The sequence below is a fragment of the Eleutherodactylus coqui genome, chromosome 2 (assembly GCF_035609145.1).
Source record: "Eleutherodactylus coqui strain aEleCoq1 chromosome 2, aEleCoq1.hap1, whole genome shotgun sequence".
In the NCBI taxonomy this organism is placed as follows: domain Eukaryota; kingdom Metazoa; phylum Chordata; class Amphibia; order Anura; family Eleutherodactylidae; genus Eleutherodactylus; species Eleutherodactylus coqui.
In genome coordinates, this window is record NC_089838.1 from 51,525,985 (window position 1) to 51,549,912 (window position 23,928).

Genomic DNA, 23,928 nt, shown 5'->3' on the forward strand with positions numbered 1-23,928 from the left:
AGAAACAAGTTGAAATTTAAAGTAATACAGCAAAAATACTATCCAATCCACTAATAATCATTTACAGCTGCGATCTGCAACCTGTGGCTCTCCAGCTGTTGCAAAACTAGAACTTAGCGCAAGTGCATGCTGGGAGTTATAGTTTGCAACTTGTGGCTCTCCAGCTGTTGTAAAAGTATTTAAGAGCAAGGCTCAAGAGCTGTCCAGGTATACTGACAAAGTCTTACAGGATCTATCCCATCAGGGCAACCCCTTTCCATGTGCCCTACTAAGACTTGGCACAACTATGTACTACAGTAGCTTATGTGATAATACAAGTTTCCTTTCCATAACTGACCACCAGAAGGTATATCAACAAGACCCACCCGCTGGGAGGAGATGATTTGATTTAAAAGGAGAGGTCCTGATGGCACAAATCCTTAAAGGGGTTGTCCCGCGAAAGCAAGTGGGGTTATACACTTCTGTATGGCCATATTAATGCACTTTGTAATATACATTGTGCATTAAAGGGGTTCTGACATCAAAAAAAAAAAAAAAAAATTGTACTCACCTTGCCTGGCCCGATCGCCAGGCATGTCCCCTCCAGCCGGCATCTTCTTCTGTGCCTTTAAAGCAGAGCAGGAGCGGTCAAAAAGACCGCTTCCTGCTCTGTTCCGTCCGTCAGGCACTTCCGAGGTCAACGGACGGACCGCCACAGCAAGCACGTCACAAGCAGTGCTTGCTGTGGGCGGCCCGTCCGTCCGGCTGAACTCCGGAGTGCTGCGCATGCGCAGTGGAGACGCAGCCCGTCCTGACTCCTGTCAGAGGGCACCTCTCCACTGCGCATGCGCGCGATCCCGGAGCGGCGCGGCTCGTGCAGACAGAAGAGGAGGAGCAGCGCCTGCCGGGAGATGATCCCCCGATGTCAACAACAACAGAAGAACAGGTAAGCGTTATCTTTTTATGCTTTAGCAACCATTAAACCATTGGTTCCCTGGGTCCATTAAGCAGACCAGGGAACAATGGCTGCTAAAGCATAAAAACATTATTCATGTCAGAACCCCTTTAAATATGAGCCATACAGAAGTTATATACTCACCTTCCCTGCACTGGCGTCCCCGTCTCCATGGTGCCGTCTAATTTCAGCGTCTAATCGCCCGATTAGACGCACTTGCGCAGAAGGGTCTTCTCCCTTCTGGTCGGTCCGGGCACGAGCGTCGTTCTGGCTCCGCCCCCCTTCTACGCGTCATCGCGTAGCTCCGCCCCGTCACGTGTGCCGATTCCAGCCAATCAGGAGGCTGCAATCGGCAATGGACCGCACAGAGCCCACGGTGCACCATGGGAGAAGACCCGCGGTGCATTGTGGGTGAAGATCCCGGCAGCCATCTTGGAGGAAAAGAAGGAAGAAGTTGCAGACAGGGGATTCGGGTAAGTAAAATTTTTTTTTTAAATTTCAACACATCCCTTGGGTTTGTCCTGCGCTGAACGGGAAGGGGGGCTATGCAAAAAAAAAATAAATGTTTCGGCGCGGGACAACCCCTTTAAAGCAACTCTCCGGGCCTGGACAAACATAATGGCCAAATTGCTTCTTTGACTTTGTGCACTAGTATGCATTGGTAGTCTAAGACACTGCTCCTACTAGCCAGTGCTGCTCACATAAGCAGCACTGGTCAATCGAAGTTGGTGTAATGTCTTAGACTAATGATGCATGCTAATGCACATTGTGCATCAGGTAGTCAGGGAAGCTGGTGCGGCCATCTTTGTTCAGGCCAGAAGGGTTGATTTAAAGGGGTTGTCCCGCGGCAGCAAGTGGGTCTATACACTTCTGTATGGCCATATTAATGCACTTTGTAATGTACATTGTGCATTAATTATGAGCCATACAGAAGTTATCAGAAGTTTTTCACTTACCTGCTCCGTTGCTAGCGTCCTCGTTCCCATGGAGCCGACTAATTTTGGCCGTCTAATGGCCAAATTAGCCGCGCTTGCGCAGTCCGGGTCTTCTTCTTTCCTCAATGGGGCCGCTCGTGCAGGATTCCGGCTCCGTGTAGCTCCGCCCCGTCACGTGCCGATTCCAGCCAATCAGGAGGCTGGAATCGGCAATGGACCGCACAGAAGCCCTGCGGTCCACCGAGAGAGAAGATCCCGGCGGCCATCTTCAGCAGGTAAGTATAGAAGTCACCGGAGCGCGGGATTCAGGTAAGCGCTGTGCGTTTTTTTTTTTAAGTCCCTGCATCGGGGTTGTCTCGCGCCGAACGGGGGGGGGGGGGGGGGGGTGTTTGAAAAAAAAACAAAACCCGTTTCGGCGCTAAATCGCCCGACAGCCATCCCAGCGATGAGTGAAAGATCATTCTTGTCAGAAATCATTCCAGCCCACCTGCCTCCATTCACAGAAAATAAGCAGTTGTTCATAGATGCCCGTTAATACAGGCCAATGCAGCGGTAGACCAGTGGTGATCTTATAGTCTGCATGAAAGATCCGATCGGCTATTTATCACGGATTGTTCTTTCACTGCACCTGTTTACGCCTAACAATAAATCGTTGAAACTGCTTGATCTAACTAGTCATCTGCACAAAGCCAGAAATGGATCCAGTAGGAAGGAGAAACATAAGGCCATGAAAGAATCTGTGTTGATTCCACCACAAAATCCATGGCAGAAATCGGTAGCCGAGTCTTGGATTTCTGTTGCGAATTTGCACTACAAATCGCCACAAATATGCATGTGGATTTAGTGCTCATCAATAGGCAAATCCAAGTGTGGATTTCCCAATGCAGAATCTGCATCAAGAAGTTACAGGTCACTTCTTTTCTTCACACATGTATTTTCAATTTGTGCTATAAAGACTACAGAGTGGATTTCCATTAGAAGCAAAAGGACACTTTAGGACATACAGAATCGGCGTGGATTCCATGTCAAATACTCTGCAAAAAAAAAAAAAGCTGCATGAACATACCCCAAGTCGCCCTTCCTTTAGATTTCTCATTCCTTTAGAATCCACTTGTGGTTTTTGCTCAAAAAAAACACAACAAAAACTACCACATAAAACCTGTGTGTGATTCCCTAAAGGAATGTTCTCACGACTGACTTCTCACCTATCCATAGGCTAGGTAATAAAAGTCCTATTAGTAGGGCTCTCATCACTGAGACCGCCCATCAATCCCGAGAACAGGAGTCCCGTGTCCAACTCTTCTTATCACTGCAAGCTCACTGCATCCCCCCCAGAGTGAACAGGCAAATGCATGGAGTGACTGTCAGCATGCACAGGGTTGCTCCATTCATTCTCAGTGCGACTGATGGAGATAGGGGAGTACTTTGTACTCCGCTACTTGGGAGCCCTATTGAAATGAATGGAGCAGCAGAGTTTATGCACAACTGTCACTCCATTCAATCTGACATCACTGCAAGTACATGCCATGAGCCCAGTGATGAGAGAAGCTCCCCAGCATCTCTTTCTGTGACTGTCCATAGAAATTAGCAATCTCACCTGTGTTTCTGCTTTTTGGTTAGAAGCAGCTGAGCAACGGATGCACAGGTCTCAGCCTCTTTGACAGCATCTCGAAGTCTTCGGTAGAGCTCGTTCTCTGGAAACTTTCTGTCCTCTGCATCCTCCAGCATTACCTTCAGCTCAATGATGTCTGCAAAGTAAATCAGAACTTTTCATGAATTCACAACAGAATGCAAGAAAAGAAAACATATCAGAGCAGATAAATATAAGAAGCCAATCAGGAAAAACTAATTTACTATGAAACATAGCGCTCCAAGGAGGAGATATTTGCATTTGAGTCTTCAAAACGTCCTATGTAAACAGAGTGAAAATACTGTGTGTGTTGTGTACGTTTGACGTATAAGACAGGTACGCTCCAAGCATAGACAAACATTTATAGGACCTAACTCACCCAATGCAGGTCAAAAGTGTGCCTATTAGGATACTATTAGATCAGTATAGATCATTACCTTTATTTGCTCTATAGAATACCACAGACGACTATACTGTCTGTACAGAGGAATCTAGTTATTAAAAAAAAAAACCAAAAAAAAAAACACAGCAACATATACCAAAATATATATGAACCCATGGGCGACATGCGACACTCTAAGCCTATACAGTGGCATATGTCCAGGACATCCTCCTGCATCCTAAGGAGACGTGTGACCTTACAGTCCACTTCCTACTCATCCTCCAAACAGCAAATGAGAAATACACAATGCTAAAGGTGTCCATGCACAAAGAAAAGTCATCCAAAAGGCACAGATTTTGGCAGGACAGGTCAACTGCATAATGGGCATGGCAGAGTCCAAACAATAGAGGAGGTGAAAAAGGATGGAGCATGCTGGATTTCAGCATGCCCATACCAGGAGCTTGTCAGGTAACTGCTTCTTCCCCTCTACCTACTGAGAAATCATGCACACTTAGTCCAGCAGACCGTGCATGTATATGGGATGGAGGAAGAGCTGTTGACTGAACGAAAGCAACCGAAAATTGTTCAGCTAACAGCAGTTTTCCCAGCTCCCCCATACACAGGAATTTTCAGCTTAGCATTTGTGTGTTTAGGGAGGTAAGCCTTAGCTGGAAAACTCTGGCAGCGGCATATCTTTTGGGAGGAAGAAAAAAAAAAGGGATCAACCATTGAAACTCATCGTCATTAATTCCTCTTTTCCCCGGCATTTTACCGTAGGGTAAAAGTTCAGAGGCTCCCATACACATTGGAGAGTCATCCATTACCACCTCTATTGGCCGATTTGGACGGCTAAACGTGAATGTGTATGGGGGCCTTAAGGTAAACAGTTACCTTTAAGTCACGGAGGCCACAGACAACAGGGCAATGGGCCAACTAGCCATCACTGGACTGTATATGTTCACGTTACCTTTTTTGTGATTCAAGCTGGCAGTCAGAGCTTCTGTCACCCGGCTGACCCACGTATCGTATGACTGGGCACGTAATTTTACACCATACAGCAGAGTCGGAAAATCTTCAAGTGAATATCGGTACCTGGGGTTTATAAAATGTGAAAGAAAATGTAAAAAAAATTGCTGTTGTTGCTCCCTAGTGAGGCCTTAACCTCTGTATGTCTCAGAGATGTAATATAACAGAATACATGAGGCCTTAACCTCTGTATAACAGAATATATCACTAAGGACTAAACTTTATTAAGCATCGGAGTCACAAGTTTCCTCCTCACCTGAGACACTTGTTCTGTATGGGGCATGCACACAGGTCCTCTAAGTGATGCAGGCAGACAAGGCGATCTGAGCTACAACTGCAGGTCAGTGCAGAGAGAAAGCAGGTGGTTCGGCAGGCAGCACATTGTCTCTCGTCATCTGGAACTAACTCAAAGACTTCTTCTTCCAACTGCTCAATTCCCTGAAAGACAGAGAGAGAACCCTCAGATCTGGCAAACACAAGAGCAGCATAAAGGGGTTGTCCACTTATAAACTATTGGTGGCCTATCCTTAGGCTAGGCTACCCAAAGTACCATGTTTCCCTGAAAATAAGATCCTGTGTTATATTAATTTTTGCCTCAAAAGAGACACTAGGTCTTATTTTACTAACTAGTCAGCATGGTCCACTGGTCTCCGAGGTTTCGTAGCTCCACTACGCACCCTGCACTCCTCGGACGCCGATCAATGCAGTGGCTGTGACTAGCTGAGAGCAGCGCTTGCTAAATCAATCAGAGCCATCGCTTCCTGGAGGCAGGATTTATGAATCCTGCGACCAGCAAGTGATGTTCTGTTGGCGGCCGAATGCGGGGTGGAGCTATGGAACCTCGGAGACCAGAGGGAGGGAACTGGACCTTGGCTGCTAGGTAATGTATCTTTTTTTTTTTTTTATGTAGTCTATGTAGGTCTTAGTTTTGGCTTATATTTCAAGCCTCCTCGAAAATAGCCAAAAATCAGGGTGTGTCTTATTTACGGAGGAAAACACTGTAAATTTGCAGAGCTCTGCCGTCCAGAACCACCACTGATCAGCCTTTTACCAGGCAGATGTGTTCATGCACTAATCTGATATCTACAAGAAGCATACAGCTGCGTTTTCAATGCAGTGGCCAAGCTTGGTAATACATGCAAAATCCCATTCACTTTAATGAAAACTTTGCCTGTAACACCAAGCCTCACCATTGCAGTGGAAACAGAGCTGTCTGCTTCCTGCAGAAATAGACTAAGTGCACAAGTGCATTAACTGGATGAACAGCGGGGATCCCAGGTAGCAGACCCCTGCACATTTACTATTGATGACCTATGCATAGCTCATCAGTAGTTTTCAACTGGACAATTCCTGTAAAGGAAAGAAATCAGCCCTTACTGTCTGTATGGCATTGTCCCGTAACCTGCTCTCCTCCTCAATCATTACAGTCATCTCTTTGCACACTGCAGCTGCCAAGCCGACATCCAAGCACTCTGGGTCTGCAGCCATTTTGAAGATCAGCTCTTCGTGAGAAAATACACAGTGTCGTCTCAGTCTCCGGTAATGGTTAACACACTGACGTCCAATGGGGAGCTGGCAGAAAGAAAGTATACTTATAATTCTGATGACCTATGTTTAAGGCAGATCATGAACAGATCGGTGTTGGGGAGTGCAACCCCCTGGCACCTCCACGATCAGATGTTTAAAAGAGTCGCAGCTCCCATGCGAACACAGCTGTATACCAGGCACAGAGGTGTACATTTGTATTACAGCTTAATCCCATTCACTTGAATAGGACCAAGATGCACAGAGGCCATGTGACCTATTAAGGTGACATCACTGGCTGATTAAGAGGGTGCGGAACTCACCCGAGTGCTGCAGCCTCTTCAAAACAGCTAATCAGTGGAATTGTCAAAAATTGGCCCCCACTGATCTGATATTGATGCGCTATCCTGAGGATAGGTCATATTTTATAGTTGCAGAAAACCCCTTTAAGGATCTGAGTAGAGACGTACATGCAGCCATACATACCCAGTCAGCAGTGCAGAAATTAACAGCCTCTGCAAAGTTGTATCCTTGGTTGAAGCCGGAGTGATATGCCCGGGGAAAAGTCACCACAAACTCTCCTGCACATTGGTTTGTCCGGTAAACCTGAGAATATAAGTGCAAATGATAGTAAGTCTTATGGTTGAATATATGGCATCTTTGCGCTGCCCCTTATGTGTCATATCAGAAGCACTGATCAGGGAGTCCACTCGGTTTTTAAAGCCCCCGCTCGGAGTGGTGTACAGGCTTGAAAAGGGGGTTTCCGAACAAGTATTATTGATAAATCTTCAGGATGGACAGCTGATCAGCTGGGGTCCACTGTTCGGGACGTCGGACGATAAGCTGATCGGGTGCCCACTATCAGCACTACAAAACACATGTGGGGGGGGGGGGGCGGGATAGAAACCGTTGGCTCTGACCCCTGTGCAGTTGCCGGTACTGGTGATTGCAGAGCAAACAGCTTCTGCTCCTTACCCAGTGAACTGTGGCACTGATCATCCGGAGTTCTGAGTAGCAGACCCCATCCAGTCAACTGATAAAGACTTATCCTAAGGACAGGTCATCAATACTATTAACCTGGGAAATCCCTTCAATAGAAAGTCTATTCTAAGTCTGTATCCCGCTCGCCGATCATAGCTCAAGGGGTACAGTGCAGATGAACTCATCACCTGACGCCCACTGATAAAAAGTTCAGACATGTCTCTATAACAAGTCAGAAGTTTTCTAAAAGTCTAGTTACCCTTTAACAATACACAAACCAGCCAATGTTCACCATATCCTAAAGACACGCTCGCTTCGATTTCACCGATAGCTACGTTATATTATACCGCACCCACCGGCACTCCGTGCTCCATCAGGATGTTTGGGTTCATGATGGTCACCAGCTGGTGTAAAAGGTCAGGTTGGGTCTCAAACAGTTCTGGAGCCAGTTCTCTCATTACATCCTCCAGCTGCTCAGCAGCGTGAGAAGGAACCCCATACCACGTCTTGGGTTCTCCCCTGAGGAGAGAAAAGGGGAGTTTTATCCAGTCACACAATATTTCAGAAGACACAGCTACCTAAATTCTGTGGATGAAGCTGCACTTTACAATGTCCTGAATAACATAGTAACACAGTTTGTAAGGCCGAATGAAGACAATGTCCATCTAGTCCAGCCTGTTATCCTCCTGTGTTGTTGATCCAGAGGAAGGCAAAAAACCCCAAGAGGCAGGAGCCAATTAGCCCTTTTGGGAGAAAAATTCCTTTCCGACTCCCTAATGGCAATCAGACTAATCCCTGGATCAACCCCTAACAGTTCCTACCTGCTTGTATACCCGGATTAACAATTAACCTAAGATTTATATCCTGTAATATCCTTCCGCTCCAGAAAGACATCAAGTCCCCTTTTAAACTCCTCTATGGATTTTGCCATCACCACATCCTCAGGCAGAGTTCCACAGTCTAACTGCTCTTACAGTAAAGAACCCCTTTCTGTGTTAATGATGAAACCTGCTTTCCTCTAAACGTAGCGGATGCCCTCTCGTTACCATGGCAGTCCTGGGTATAAACAGATCATGGGAGAGATCCTTGTATTGTCCCCTAATGTATTTATACATAGTTATTTGATCGCCACTTAGCCGTCTTTTTTCTAGAGTAAATAATCCCAATTTGGATAGCCTCTCTGGGTATTCCAGTCCCTGCATTCCATCTATTAGTTTAGTTGCCCTTCCTTGAACCCCCTCAAGCACTGTAACATCTTTCCTGAGCACCGGTGACCAGAACTGTACACAGTATTCCATGTGAGGCCTAACAAGTGCCTTATATAGTGGGAGAATAATGTTCTCGTCCTTCCCCCCTATCCCTCTTTTAATGCACCCCAAGACTCTATTAGCTTTTGCAGCAGCTGACTGGCACTGATTGCTCCAGTGAAGTCTACAGTCCACTAGTACCCCCAGGTCTTTTTCCATATCACTTTTCCCTAGCAGTACCCCATTTAGTGTATATTGGTGACATCCGTTTCTCCTGCCCATGTGCATAACCTTACATTTATCAACATTGAACTTTGCCATTTTTCTGCCCAAGCCCCCAGCTTATCTAGGTCTGTTTGTAGCCAAATACACACGTTTTCACCCAATCCGAGCGGTCTCGTTTTATATATCAGCCTCTTATGCGGCACGGTGTCAAATGCCTTAGAGAAGTCCTGATACACAGGATCAATAGACTCTCCTAGGTCCAGCCTAGAACTTACTTCATCGTAGAAGCTGATCAAATTGGTCTGACATGATCGGCCCTTCATGAACCCATGCTGGTGAGGGGTTATTTCGTTGTTCACCTTGAGGTACTCTTTGATCGCGTCTCTCAGAAACCCCTCGAATATTTTTCCCGTTACTGAGGTGAGACTTACCGGTCTGTAGTTACCAGGCTCACTTTTGGTCCCTTTTTTGTAAATTGGAACCAGATTGGCAATGCGCCAATCCAATGGTACAACCCACAAATGTTAGATATAGCGGCCTAGCTATCACATCACTTAGTTCCTTTAGTATCCTTGGGTGTATTCCATCTGGGCCTGGCGATTTATCGATTTTAATCTTCTTGAACCGGTTCCGCACTTCCTCCTGCGTTAGGTATGAGACATTTTGTGAGGGGTTCATTTTATTCCCCTGCATCTCGTGTGGCATTTCCTTTTCGTTTGTGAATACGCTTGAAAAGAAACCATTTAATAGATTTGCCTTCCCTCCATCATCATCTATGATTTCTCCTGCATTATTCGTTAAAGGGCCAGTGCTCTCGGTGCAGATCCTTTTGCTGTTAATATAGTTTAAAAATAGTTTCGGGTTGCTTTTGTTCTCTTTGGCGATCAGTCTTTCTGCCTCTTCCTTAGCAATTTTAATCTTATCTTTGCATATTTTGTTTTTTCCCTGTACGATTTTAGTGCTTCTTCCCTGCCTTCTTGCCTTAGTAGTTTGAACGCTTTTTTTTTCATTTATTGCCCCCCTTGCCGTCTTGTTGAGCCACATTGGTTTCCTTTTACTCGATGTTCTTTTATTTTTAAAGGAAGTGAACTGCTCGCATGAGGTGATTAGGATCCTTTTAAACTTTTCCCATTTCTCCTCTGTACTGGTATTTTTGAGGAGGTTGTCCCAATTAATGTTACCGATATTTCTAAGCTGATCAAATTTTGCTTTACTAAATGTGCCAATAGTTCTCTAAAAGTGAGCAAAACAAGACAAGAAACTCAAAACGCACCAGTGCAGGTAGTTAATGGAGTAACTCCAATGGTCCTCAATGTGCCAACAGAACGAGGAGAAGCACATGCCCACGTATAGCCAGGGCACCTTCATGCCAGAGATGTCCACATTGATGTGAGTAAGAACAGACTGCTCTAGAATGGGCATATTGTTCAGATTCCAACCACATTGGGCGTAATCCTGTAAAGTGGAGAGAGGCATTAGTAAAAGCTCTACACAACTTGTAACTAATGTACGTAAAAAGTGACTCCACCAGCAGAATAGTGAGTTCAGCTCTGGAGTATAATACAGGATGTAACTCAGGAGCAGTACATGAAAAGTAATGTATGTACACAGTGTCTCCGGTAGCAGAATAGTGAGTGCAGCTCTGGGGTATAATACAAAGTTAGTAATGTCATGCACCAACAATTTTTATAAAATGTGTAAATGGGCCTGAGAGTTGGACATGCACTTGTTATTATCACAGCCCTTCATCGCACCTCTTCATCAGGTGTCAGTTTCCTCCGACCATCGAGTGTTGGGAAGCCGCTTCCAAAGTCTCTAGAAGAAATATCTGCCCCGTATTCCACAATCACATCCTCTTCGATGGAGCTCACCAGGCGCCAGAACTCCTTCTCCACCAGCTCTGTGGGCACCATCTGTGGATGACGTATTAATGAGGATCAGTTCCTACTCACAGAATCATCTGCAGCTACAAAGTAGACAACTGTATGAACTCACATGCACCGGCATATTGAAGTAGTCAGATTTGAAGCTATCGGCCATCTCGCCAAAGGTTTGTAGAGTATATTCCCTCACAGCTTGCTCAAATCCAAAGGCTTCTCGTGGTTTGCTGCATTCCTGTCAGGAGCAGGAAATGGGGGCCTTATTAAAGAACTCTAACTTAATAAGAGTCCCAGACAAGGACCCTCATCCATTAGCAGAAATGACAGAAAAGCTGAATGAAGAATTACCTCAGCAATACACTTAGGGCAGCGCCAGTCACCTTTGGGGACCTCTGGTAACGGAGGGATAAGACAGAAAGTGTGATAACTGTCATCACAACCGTCACACAGCAGTAATTTCTCCTCACAGTCGCCTCGACCGCAGAACAGGCAAATGTACAGGTCGACCTGAAGGGACCAGAAAGCAATAACGGGGTTTATCAGATCAGGACAATTTGTTTTCAACAAATGTATGTAGAAATGCTTTTCAAACCACGCAATCAAAGGGTTAAATGTAATGGCACTTACGAAATTTACCGACAGGGCTCCTTTCCGCTGCCTCATCTGCATTCCAAAAGCATCCAGCTTAGAATTTTTCCTTTTCTTCAACAGTTCATCTGAAATAGCGAGAGACACATAGATTAAACCACTAAAAAATGCCTTTGGGGGGGGTGGGGGGGTGGCCAGCGACCAATATGGAGAGTCGCATGTGAGGAGAGCTCCCCAGGGGAAAGTCTAGAATCCGTATCAAATCCTGGCCTTACCTGACTCCTGATGCCGATAACACCCCTAAAGGACTTCTAGATCCTGAGGAAAGAATCGAACCGCAGCTGGGACCAATAACAGCCTCCTGACATCCACAGCAGGACCGCGGGCCGAGGCAGAGGAAAAGCGGCGCCAACGCCCTGCTTCCCTCCCGCTCCCCATTTGGCGCCAACTCGTTTGACCCACCTGCTGGCAGGCTGAACCGAGGTCTGCGTGCCCCGTCCTCCTTCACCCGGCAAAAAGTCCCCCCTTCGGGACCTGTGGCTTGCTGGTCCGCCTCTTCTGCCGGGCGGCGACCCGTTCTCGGTTGTGGCCCGAACGGAGAGGGACCCTCCAGATCCTCGCCACTGGAGCCGCGCCGCCGTTGCAGGACCTGAGCGGGGGTTGAGGTCCGCCTGCCGCTCCGGTCGCCTCAAGACCTCCGGCCGCCGCTTGCCTGCGACACCCCACATTCTGCCACCTCAAAACCTTCGGCCGCCGCTTCCCTGCGGCGCTCCGCGGCAGCCGACCCGGACCTGACCCCGAGAACCGTGAGCCTCCGGCACCCATCTCCGCAAGAACTACCTCCTGCAGGGTCCCGACCGGAGCCGCGATCTGCTAACCCTCCTGCTCACCTGGGAACCGTCCCCTGCAGCCAAACATCCGATCCTTCACCGGTCGGGGGACGCGGTCCGCCTTCAGGCTTCTGAAGCCGACGGTCTGCTGGGGAAACCAGCGGGATACTGTACCGCTCGCCCGCCCCGCCACTGCATAACATCCCGCTCGCCGACGGCACCGGACACCCTGCGAAGCGCTGATCGCGGCTTGAAAGAGGGGGAGAGCAGGAGAACCCTCTCTGAGACAGGGGGATCGGAGCCACGGCTGGCCCGGCCGCCTTGCCTGCGGCCCGCATTCGGGCTGATTTGCTGGAGCCGGACGGACGGAGACACTCGGCGTCCCCCTGGAGCGCTGGAGGTGGAAAATTCCCCCTCTCGGTCCCGGCCCTGCGGAGCCGACAACGAACTGTGAGTAACAAGTGGGGGCAGGGGGACAACACATTTGCCCCGCGAAGTCAGTTCATGGAAATATAAATCTGGGCAAACAGCCCATAGTAAAATCCTCCTTACCACCCCTGAAAAGCACCCCTCGCTGCCCACACCGCTAGATAGCGGCGCCCAGGAGAGAGAACGGGAGACTGCCCCGAGATATAACTCCCACGCGGGCAGTGATCTATCTGCCAGACAGGCTCTTAATCCCACAGGAAACATTAAATTCTTCGCACACTCCAAATTACGACGCTGAAGCTTCAAAGACAGAAATCTATAGCCATTAGCAGGCACTATCGTCACGCGAGGCTACTGTCACCTCCCACTCTTGCCACCGCGACCAGCTTAAGATCTGGACAATTCCTGTATAATTGTGACCCAATCTGTTGGACCCTTACCCTCTAACAACTATTCTAACTGCATAATTACAAAGACTTTACAGTCTACAGCATCTAAATCCTGTGAGAGTGGCATCAAATCTTTAGAACTGCCATCCAACATCTTCCGCAAGTAACAGTGCCTGAAGCTGCTTACACTAGGCTGCTGCAGGGGGGAAAGACGAAGGAAAACCCCTTCTCTCTATTAAGTACCATACTAATTTAACGCCATCTATCATGAGTACACGTGTCAAAAGCGGCTCTGCAGCAGAGAAACTAAAAGAATTCGCCCGCACCGAAAACTCTGATCATACCCCGCGAACGCCGCGACCTATCCAGACGAGAGAGCTAGAAGACGACATTGGGCAACCCCCGGAACCAACCATGCGACAGCTTCTAGAAGCAATTAACACCTGTAAATCCTCTCTCACCAACAAAATAGAAGAGATAAAGACGGACGTCTCCTTGCTAAGACAAGACCTACAGAACATGCGAGGCAGAATGCAGGAGATGGAAGACCGCATCTCCAACGCAGAAGACTCCCTACGCCCACTTTCTGCGGCAGTAAAGAAAGCCATAAGAACAACAGAAATTTGTCAATCCAAAACAGATGATCTCGAAAATCGGTCACGCTGTAATAATCTGTGCATAATAGGCCTGCCGGAAAGATCGGAAGGCTCCCGCCCAGAAATATTTGCCGAGACCTGGCTGAAATCTCTATTGGGCAACGATACCTTCTCCGCTCACTTTACAGTGGAAAGGGCTCACCGGGTCCCGGAAAAACCGCCACAACCGGGAGCCCCCCCCCAAGGATCTTGAACTGCAGGGACCGAGAAGCCGCATTACGTCAAGCCAGACTAAAGGGCCCACTCAAATATAACACCACAACAATTTCCATATTCCCTGACTTTTCTGCCGAATTACAAAAACAAAGAGCCACCTTCGTGGAAGTCAAGAGGAAGTTTAAAGAAAGAAATATCCTCTACTCAATGGCATACCCGGCCCGTTTGCGCATCATGGCACAAGGAAATGCGGTCTTTCTGCAGTCTCCCGCTGAGGCCCTCGAGTGGCTTGATATGCATCCAGAGTCACCGAGAGACGTTTGATCCTGTCACAGCTACGACGGGACTCTAAACCCAGTCATAATTTGCATTGCCAATAGCCCTCTGACTTATAGATGGCGAACTGAACGGCTGCGGCACTCAAATCACAGTCAAGGCCTAGCGGTCGGACTGAGCCCTCTATAGGCCACCGGGATATCCCCTCCTAACAACATCTGCTACTTCTAGATAGAGTGTAGCTAAATTGTTTTGTATTTTTTCTTTTTTCATCTATTTCTCTCTTTCTACTCCGTTTTTGATTGACACCTACGCGAAAAGTTAAGCAAGATGTCAAAGGTCAATTGTTTAAGATGTTTTAATCTGTTCCTCATCAATATTCTTAACAAGTCTGCGCTGACACAACCCATTTTCCAATACCCGTCAATACTTTCCCCTTTCCTATACTCGATAGATATAGATAAAAAGGGTAAATTCCATGCCTACGTAAATACCAATGTCTCTAACATGCCTTAGTTGGAATGTGCGGGGCTTGGGCACCGCTCTCAAGCGAAGGGCAGTCTTCTCATATATTAAGCAAATTAATCCACACATTATAAGTTTGCAGGAGACCCACCTAATTAAAGACAAGGTCGATACCCTGAGAAAACCATGGGTCCAATGGATGGCCCACTCCTTCCACACCTCCTCCTCTAGAGGCGTCTCTTTGCTTATCCACAAGTCTTTGAGATGGAACCCCATTAACATCCGCAGAGACCCCGAAGGAAGATTCGTATTCATACACGGGAAAATTGATTCCAAACCCTATGTCATTCTTTCTATCTATAACCCACCCCACAACAACCTCTATCTTCTACAAACGGCCATAGCATTTGCGCACCAATACCCTTCGGCGGCGGTGATTTGCCTAGGGGATTTTAACTTAGTAATGGATCCAACCAAGGACAGATTCCATACATCCCCTAACACTACCTCCACTTCTAACTCCCCCTTAAGGCAATTGATCGAAGGTGTCGGCTGGGTTGATCTCTGGCGATTATATCACCCCGAAACTTTAGAATTCACCTGTCACTCCCCAGGACATAATGCCTTGGCGAGAATAGATTATATATTCAGTTCCACGGAGCTGGCGATCTTCCTCTCCAATATAACTCACTGTCCGCGAGGCATATCCGACCATAGCCCCATACTGTTAACCTTAAAGTTCCCTCGGCACGAGATAATACCTGTATGGAAACTGCACCCATTCTGGCTCAAGCTTATGGGGACAGATGACCAAACTCCCTTCCATATATCCCTATTCCTAGACGCTCATAACACCACCCACCCCGCCCTAAAGTGGGACACCCTCAAGGCCTACATTAGAGGATTCCTCAAATCCGCTATTACACATATTAAAAAGTCAACATCCCAGGCCGATAAAGAACTAGAAACCCAAACTATGGAAGCCGAAAAACTATACATATCTAATCCCACAGATGCTAACAAAATAGCCTGGCTTAGCCTCTCCCGACTCTATAAACACCAAATTCATGCTAAGGCCAAACGCAAATTATTCTTCACCAAGCAATATTATTTTGAACTGGGAAATCAATCCAGCCACCTATTCGCCAATTTGATTAGACGGGAAAATCAAGCCAATACAGTCCTTAAGATTAAAAACCAATGTGAAGCGGAGCTGACTGATGCTCCAGCTATTACAAACTGCTTCAAGGAATTCTACACTAAATTGTACAGTTCCTCCTCCCAAAAAACTGTGGCAGACACTCTAAACTATCTAAATGACTTGACCTTCCCAACTCTTTCTGCAGAACAGGTCAAGCTCCTGGAAGCTCCAATCACTCTGGAAGAGATCCAGCAAACAATTCAAGACATGGCTCTTAACAAATCTCCTGGCCCGGACGGCCTCCCAATAGAGGCATATCGTGAATATAGCGAACAACTGGCGCCGCAACTACTAGAGACACTGTGCCAGGCCCAAATAGATAAAGCACTCCCACCCTCATTTTACAAAGCCTCCATAGTAGTAATATTGAAACCTGGGAAAAACCCTATAGAATGCGACTTATATCGCCCCATTTCACTTCTGAACGCAGACTATAAGATTTTAACTAAAATCCTGGCCACCAGATTAAATCAGGTAATCTTATCCATAATACATCCCGACCAGACAGGTTTTATGCCAGGGAAATCCACAACAATAAATATTCGTAGAGTCCAAACAGCCATTCAACTGGGAAAACAATACAACATGCCCTGGGCCCTGGTCTCGCTAGACATGACAAAAGCTTTCGACTCCTTGGAGTGGGTCTTTTTAGAGACCTGTCTGATCCGTTTCGGATTTGGTCCTCAATTTCGGCAATGGGTTAAAACATATAAATCCCCGAACGCAAACGTGATCGTAAATGGCATCCCATCAGCGGAGTTCCAACTGGCAAGGGGCACCCGACAAGGATGCCCTTCATCTCCAGCCCTATTCGCCATCGCTATTGAAGCACTGGCAATCCGTCTGAGAAACACCCCTAACGTAACCGGAATCAGATGGGCAGACCTTGAGAGTAAATTAGGATTATACGCAGATGACACAATTCTTTTCTTATCAGACCCATTCAACTCCTTCTCCCAAGCTATGATCCATATAGACAGATTTTCTCAATTCTCAGGACTGCACGTTAATTGGTCCAAATCCACAATCCTATACACAGACCTCCACCCAAAAAATGATCCATGTGTCGCTAGATATGGACTAAAAGCGGTTTCAACATTTAAATACTTAGGGATGATTATGTCCTGCGACCATGGCAGAGCAATAGCGGATAATGTCAGCCCATTACTGGAGGATATAAAACATAAGCTCAAGAGGTGGTCCAAGCTGCCGCTCTCTGTGGCAGGGCGGATAAATCTTGTTAAAATGGTCATCCAACCAAGATGCTTATACATATTACAACACATGCCAGTAAGCGTGCCTAAGCGCTTTTTTCAGTCCCTAAACTCCCTCATAACTTCATTTATATGGAACTCTTCCCGCTCTAAACTAAGCTTATCAATACTACAAAGACCTAAAGAGCAAGCCGGAATGGCCCTCCCGGACCTCCGGCTTTATTACTTAGCAGGGCAACTGAGAAATATTCGAGCCTGGGTCCTGGACAAAGATGCCCATAGCAGACAAACAGCTTGCGAAACAAGTAAAAGGAAATAATTTACTAAATTACCTAGAGTTTCCAGAATGCACAAACTCCTCCGACGTAATCCCGCTTCACAAACTAGCCCTTGGTGTGTGGAGGGAAGTTAAAACCCTTCAAAGATACCAAAACGTAATACCTGATCTTCCCCTATGGAACAATCCTGGTTTCGCTGCACTACAATCGGTCCCAGACCCACAGTATTGGATGTCTCTGGGGATAAATACACTGGACGATATATATACGGACGAGATACTCCCTACATTCACTCAACTACGCGACAGGCTACAATCCCCACATCTCCAATTATTCAGATTTTTCCAGCTGAGACATGCACTGAATTCCCAATTTCCACCCACTTCAACCCGAATATCCAGATTTCCTACAATTGGCATCCTTAAATCACAAGGACCCAAAGGGCTAATCTCGGTTCTCTACACACATCTTCTCTCGGCCAAAATAGATCACAACCCACTTTCGGGATATGACAGGTGGAAACCAACCATTCCATCTCTCACACCTGAAGACTGGCAAGATATCTCCAAATCCCACCTATTGGTCTCCCCTGCCATAAATAACAAACTGATTCAGCTATACATAATACATCAAGCATATCTCACCCCCAGCCATCTTCACAAAATGGGTAACATACCCTCAAACTCCTGCCATAGATGCCGCCAGCCAGAGGCCAACTTCTGGCACCTGATGTGGGAATGCCCCCCTGTCAATGAATACTGGACCAAAACTATTGACCTCATAAATTCACTACTACCTCCCCCATTCACTGTTAACCTGGACCCCAAGATGGTGTTGTTTGGCTTACTGGAGGAGGAGGAGGAGTGGCCATACTACACTCGTACATTTCTCGAGAAGGTACTATTTTTAGCACGTAAGGTGATAGCCATGAAATGGATGGCTACAGAACCCCCCTCAACTCTACACTGGATTCAAATAGTAAATACCGTAGTCTCCTATGAAAAAATTATTTTTCAGAACAGAGGCTGCCCGTGCAAATTTCAAAAACTATGGGGTGCCTGGTTGGACTCTCACTCTACCTTGTCTACGGAATAAACCCTGAGCCCCAATTCCATTCCCCCCTCACTTCCCTCCCCCTCCTTTTACCAACAAGCGCTCCAAGACTTGTAATATTTCTCTTTCTTTCTCAGTACTAGACAGAACAGAACGGTTTTATTTATTTTTTGTTTTGTTTTTGTAAAAAGAGTTAAAAAGTTGAAAGCTTACAGTAATAAATGCTCAAACAACCTATTCAAGGGGTACGGTAGCAACTACTGTATTCAATCAAACACAGTTTAATAACCATGTATCTATTGACATGTACCTAACAAAGTTGTTTTTTGACTCTGTACTGTGCAAATCTTTCAATAAACAAAACGAATTTTAAAAAAATGCCTTTAGACGTGGCAGAGAGAAAAAAAAAAAGCCACAGGCAAAATCAGCTGCAAAATCTGCCTGCCCTGAAAGTGGATTTAGTTGCCGATTGATTTGCATGGAACTGCTATGATTGTACAAAGGGTGAAATCTGCAGCAAAATATGCATGTAAGACTTGTGGGTTTTGCATCAGATTTGTCCACCACATGTGAAGGGCTGCTAAGGCTTCCAGAAATACAACCCAGACATCTCAAGTTGTGCTAAAGTGAAGAAAATGGTGCCCTCTGCTGGCCTCCATGTCTCACTACACTATGTGTCAAGCTACGTTTTACTTTAAAGGGCCACTCCAATGATTTTTTTAAAAATTCATTCATTATGTAGCTATTCTCCCAGTATAGATAAGTGGGCTAGTTTTACCTTGGTTAGTTATTTCTGTCTGAAACTCCTGGCTTTTCTCCTTAGATGGTCATGTGATCTCAATTCTGACCAGCTCAGATATACTTGGGCTTATGATCTCTGAAACTAGTCAGTTTCTCAGTATGTTTAATGCTGTTGAATGAATCCTACTACAGAAACTGCTTACAGGGGGTTAAAGGCACTCCTGTCACAGTTACTGATGATTACGCAAATCCTCTCACACAGGTATAATAGAGGAGATCACAGCTCATCATCCTGACTGTATACCTATGGGCTGTAGTTTATATAGGTGAATACAGAAGGTAATGATAATTAAACTGTCCGCCCTGCAGGCATAAATTGTTATGCTCTTTTTATTCATCATGAAATATCATGTGAAAGTACAAAAAAAAATCTCAGCATCAAGATGGTGGCTGATAAGCATCAGACAGGCAGCTGTGCTGCATGGAAGTGGATGCATTACACAGAGGAGACCTTCAGAGTGTGAGAGGCAAATCAGGTGAGGGGAACTAGCATGGAAAAATAGGTTTTCGCCGGAATCGCCCTTTAAAAAGGTAACCACTTACTAGAAAATATATTTTAAAACAGCCGGCAGTTTAATGAGTTTAATGGAGCACAACAGTCCACACACGCTTGCACCCCCCCCCCCCCCCCAAAAAAAAAAAAAAAAAAGCTATTTAGTAGTTACTAGAAATCTTATTTTCTATTTTGAGATTCCAGTATGTAAATGTGCCACCTTGAATCAGCCTTCAGTTGAAGGCCGGCCTCTTCTTCTAGCCACCACCACCCTTCTAGCACTAAAGTCTTGTGTACATGCTGTGCGCTCCTCCTGTCAAGTCTTCCCCAGATATGCAGCGAGGTGTATATACTGCCCATGTGCCATAAGACGTGGAAGAAGAGGTGCATGACAAGTGCATAAGACTTCAGCACTAGTAGCGCTGACTTCTTCATACAGGGGGTGACTTGGAGAGGAAGAGAAAGCCAGGAGTCATCTGTGGCATGCTAACTCAGAGGGTCGATGGTGCCGCCTCTGACTGGAGGCGACACATTTACATACTGGGAACACAGGAATTATACAGAAAGACTTACAGGTACTGCTTATGTAAAGCACCATTACATGGTCTACAGTTTTAAAACGTATTTCCACAGGACAGGTGATGAGTGTTTGATCCCTGGTGATCCGACTGCTGGGACTCCAAAGTAGCGCACCCCAAGTTCTCCAGGAAAATGGAGTGGTGGAGCATGTGCATGACCACCGCTTCACCCTCTATCTATATAGAGAGCCAAACAATGAGCTCAGCTAGCTCAGTCAGTCCCATAGAAGTGAGCTGTGGTCATGCATGTGTACCACTGCTCCGCACTCCCTCGGTACTGTGCACGGTTTCTGAGATCGCTGGGGTACCGATTGTGAAAACACACCGATCAGACATTTATCACCTACCCTGTGGCGAGGTGCTCAATGTGTTTGATGGGATGACCCCAACTGCATTTTCAATTTCCCTCATCTGTCCCTTCATTGATTTCAGTGCAAAAAAAAAAAAAACCCACAAAAAAATAAATAAATAAAAAATAAAATGTAATAAATTAAGATCGAACAAAACGTCTATGCATGCAGCAACGTTAATGGGACATATGAGGCTGGGTTCACACAGGGCGGATTTGCCGCGGTTCTGCCGCAGCAGATCCGCCCGCGGCAAAACCGCCCGCGGCCGCTAATCTCGGGATTAGCCAGCCATGTGGACGAGGTTTCTCAGAAACCTTGTCCACACGGGACGGCTAATCCGCTGCGGTAAAAGCAGCAGCATGTTTATTTACTTTCGTTTTTTCGTTTGTTTATGTCACGGCCGCGCTCTCCTCTATGGGAGCGCCGGCCGCAACGGAAAAGCAAGCGGCCGGGCCGCTTCAAAGCCGCGGCGGTTTAGCCGCGGCGGTTCTCCCGGCGGAAATCTCGCGGTTTTTGCTGCGGCCAAACCGCGAGATTTCCGGCGGGAATACGCCAAGTGTGAACCCAGCCTGAGAACTTCTTGTATGGCCACTCCGCAGATGTGAGCGCAGTCCTACCAGCTCTGTCTTTAACACTGTCGCCAACCCCGATCACTCTGGGAGCCACTCTGAAGGCGTTCAGCTTCTTCACTTCTGGGCTTTTACTAATCTCCACAGACTCCTGCAATACAACAATAATACGGCTTCAGTGAGTCAACAATATTCGGGGTTAAACAAAATCTAACACGGCAGCTTGCGGGTTAACCCGATATAAAAAGGCTTAATCAGAGGATAAGATTATGCAACAATACAATATAAGATGTTTTTAACCCCTTAGCGACGCAGCCTATTTAGGACCTAATGAAGAGACAATTTTTGGGGGGATTTTAATTTTCATTTCTCAAAAGCCCTAACTTTTTAATAGTTTATCAACATGGCGTATGAGGGCTTGTTTTTTTGCGTGGCGAGTTGTAGTTTTTATTGGTTCCATTGATATAATGTATTGTAAAACTTAATTTTTGGGGGGAGGGTAGAGAGAAAAAAAAATCTGCCTTTTTTGTTTTACAACATTATACATTTTTTTGCAGGTTGGTACAATTACAACAATACTGAAATTCTATAATTTTCTTAGAGTGGCGTCAGCACGTGCAAAAGTGTGCACCCTGTAGTTTAGGGAAGGTGAGCAGAGAAGACCATTTAGTGGCATTACAAACTTGCAGAGTGGAGGCACCGTTGCATTCTGCCAAAGAGGTACCCACTGCCCGAATGAAGTGCGCAGTAAGACGGAAGGGAGGCTCCCTGCCCTTGGCACGGTAGGCCTCCGCCACTGCTGACCTGATTCAATGTAAGATTGCGGATTAGGCAAGGAGTAGGGCACAAGATGTAGGACCACCTTGTCCTGATGGAAGACTGAACGGAGCTTTGGACGACAAAGCTGCAAGCTCAGAAACCCTATAAAAGGAAGTGATCGCCAGCAAGAATGGCTACCTTACAGGACAGAAGATGAGCTGGGATGTCTCGCCTTTCCCAACTGTTGCGCAACTGCAGCACGTCCATAACCAGTTTAAGATCCCAGGGTGGGATAAGAGAGCGATATGGAGGAGTGGTGTTAGCGATTTCCTGTAGAAAGGTACAGACCGCGACCTTTGCCAGGGAACACTGGAAAAGCATCGTTGTATAGTTTGCACCAGAGTTTTCCTAGTCTGAACGGGGGTTCCAGCAAAACCAGGGACTCAAGACTGCGTATTCAACTGCCATGCCATTAAGCGAAGCGTGGATAAATTCGGGTGGAAGAACGGTCCATGTAATAGATCTTCTCGAAGAGGGAGAGGCCACAAAATGTCCATGACTAGGTCGACAAGATCCATGTACCATGTACAACAAGGCCAGTTCAGAGTGATGAGAATCACCAGCAGGCCCTCCATCTTGAACTTCTTAAGAAGTTGTGGTAAAAGCGGAAAGCGAGGGAAGACGCACAGGAACTGGGAATTGGTCCAATGAATTCTGAGGGCATCTATAATGCTTGAGCCTGAAGGCCTTGAGATCTGGACACCATCAGACCGACGTCTAGATGACCCCATATCTGACAGAGCACTTGGAATACATCTAGATGTAACTCCCATTCTCCTGGGTCGACTGTTTTCCTGCTCAGGAAGTCGGTTGTCCAATTGTCCACACCAGGTATTTGGACCGCTGAGAGTGCTAGAAGGTGATTTTCAGCCCTTGCAGTGATGAATGGCCACCGGAGACTGAGTTTGCAGGTAACAAACCTGCACCTGAATGAAATGCAATTTCTACAGCGAGAGTAGAACCCGGGCACATGCCGTGTTGAATGACAACCCAGAAAGTCCAATTGACAAGAGGCAGGACTTGGGGTGGTTGATGATCCACCCAAACTGGGACAGAGTGATGCAGACACTGTTCAAATTGACCAACTAAGTCCAACCTTTCAACAAAATGTCATCGAGGTAGGGAATTGGTCACTATCTCCCTGGAGTGCAGGACATAACAGATGCCAGAACCTTTGTGAAGACTCGGCTGTGCCGTGGTTAACCCGAATGGCAGGGGCATTAATTGATAGTGATCCGAGCAGATGGCAAACTTTGGTGCGCTTGACATATTGTGATTGGGCAGTGCAGGGGTCTGAGACCATCTCAAAAGGAAGTGCCCCTGAATAGGTCAAAACAGGGGGTTAAAGTAGCACCTGAGGCCGGGAAAGCAGCACAGTGGTCTTATGCTTAGGTTTTACAATCTCTTTCACACAATTTGGAAGAAAAAACAAATACAATATCCAAGAAGCACCTCAGACTTGATTCGTCGCGATCTCTTCAAGGGAATGTTTGTCTTCTCGGTTCTCACAGTGTCTTTGGAGTCCTCGCATGGGTCTGCCACTTCCACCTTCTCCTCTACTTTTAAGCTTGGTTTTTGGATGCCCTGCTCACAAACAGAGAAAGAGAAAACAGCGTTGGGATGCGACAGTCACATGACATCAGCAATAAAAGCATCGGATGTGTCGACTTACCATGAGACTGATCCCCGACTGGAAGAGTTCGTAGGGGTAGAGTATTCGCTCATAGTGTGACCTTAGTAGAGTCCCGGTGCCCTTCCCCGACACGTACCCCAAGCGACTGCCTACTTTGGACCATTTCTTCTCCTTGCTTATCAGATCAAAGCCTCCTTCGCTGGCAACGACCTGCAGGGGGGATGAAGAAAACCAAGATGCACAAGAGGTCGCTCAAGAGTGAAGTTACCTTTAAAATAGGTCATCTCATAAAGAGCTGGCACAGCGCCAAGATATGTATGCCATCAGCCTCCCGCTTCTGGAACCCTCACTAATCCTGGGAAGGAAAGGAACAGCAGCATGACCTT

General features: G+C 46.6%; 1 protein-coding gene across 2 annotated transcripts in view; it reads right to left on the bottom strand.

The window, feature by feature from the left end:
* Nucleotides 1-23,928, bottom strand: part of KDM5A (lysine demethylase 5A) — a 66,332-nt gene that overhangs the window by 25,875 nt on the left and 16,529 nt on the right. For both annotated transcript variants that reach the window (XM_066590915.1, XM_066590916.1), the window contains exons 4-17: nucleotides 23,582-23,752; nucleotides 23,362-23,493; nucleotides 21,139-21,241; nucleotides 11,392-11,480; nucleotides 11,113-11,271; nucleotides 10,880-10,999; nucleotides 10,639-10,797; nucleotides 10,158-10,339; nucleotides 7,769-7,931; nucleotides 6,918-7,037; nucleotides 6,285-6,479; nucleotides 5,164-5,345; nucleotides 4,849-4,973; nucleotides 3,467-3,617 (exon numbers count right to left, since the gene is read on the bottom strand). In XM_066590915.1, coding sequence (XP_066447012.1) covers nucleotides 3,467-3,617; nucleotides 4,849-4,973; nucleotides 5,164-5,345; nucleotides 6,285-6,479; nucleotides 6,918-7,037; nucleotides 7,769-7,931; nucleotides 10,158-10,339; nucleotides 10,639-10,797; nucleotides 10,880-10,999; nucleotides 11,113-11,271; nucleotides 11,392-11,480; nucleotides 21,139-21,241; nucleotides 23,362-23,493; nucleotides 23,582-23,752 — 2,051 coding nt within the window. The remainder of the gene's footprint in view (nucleotides 1-3,466; nucleotides 3,618-4,848; nucleotides 4,974-5,163; nucleotides 5,346-6,284; nucleotides 6,480-6,917; nucleotides 7,038-7,768; nucleotides 7,932-10,157; nucleotides 10,340-10,638; nucleotides 10,798-10,879; nucleotides 11,000-11,112; nucleotides 11,272-11,391; nucleotides 11,481-21,138; nucleotides 21,242-23,361; nucleotides 23,494-23,581; nucleotides 23,753-23,928) is intronic.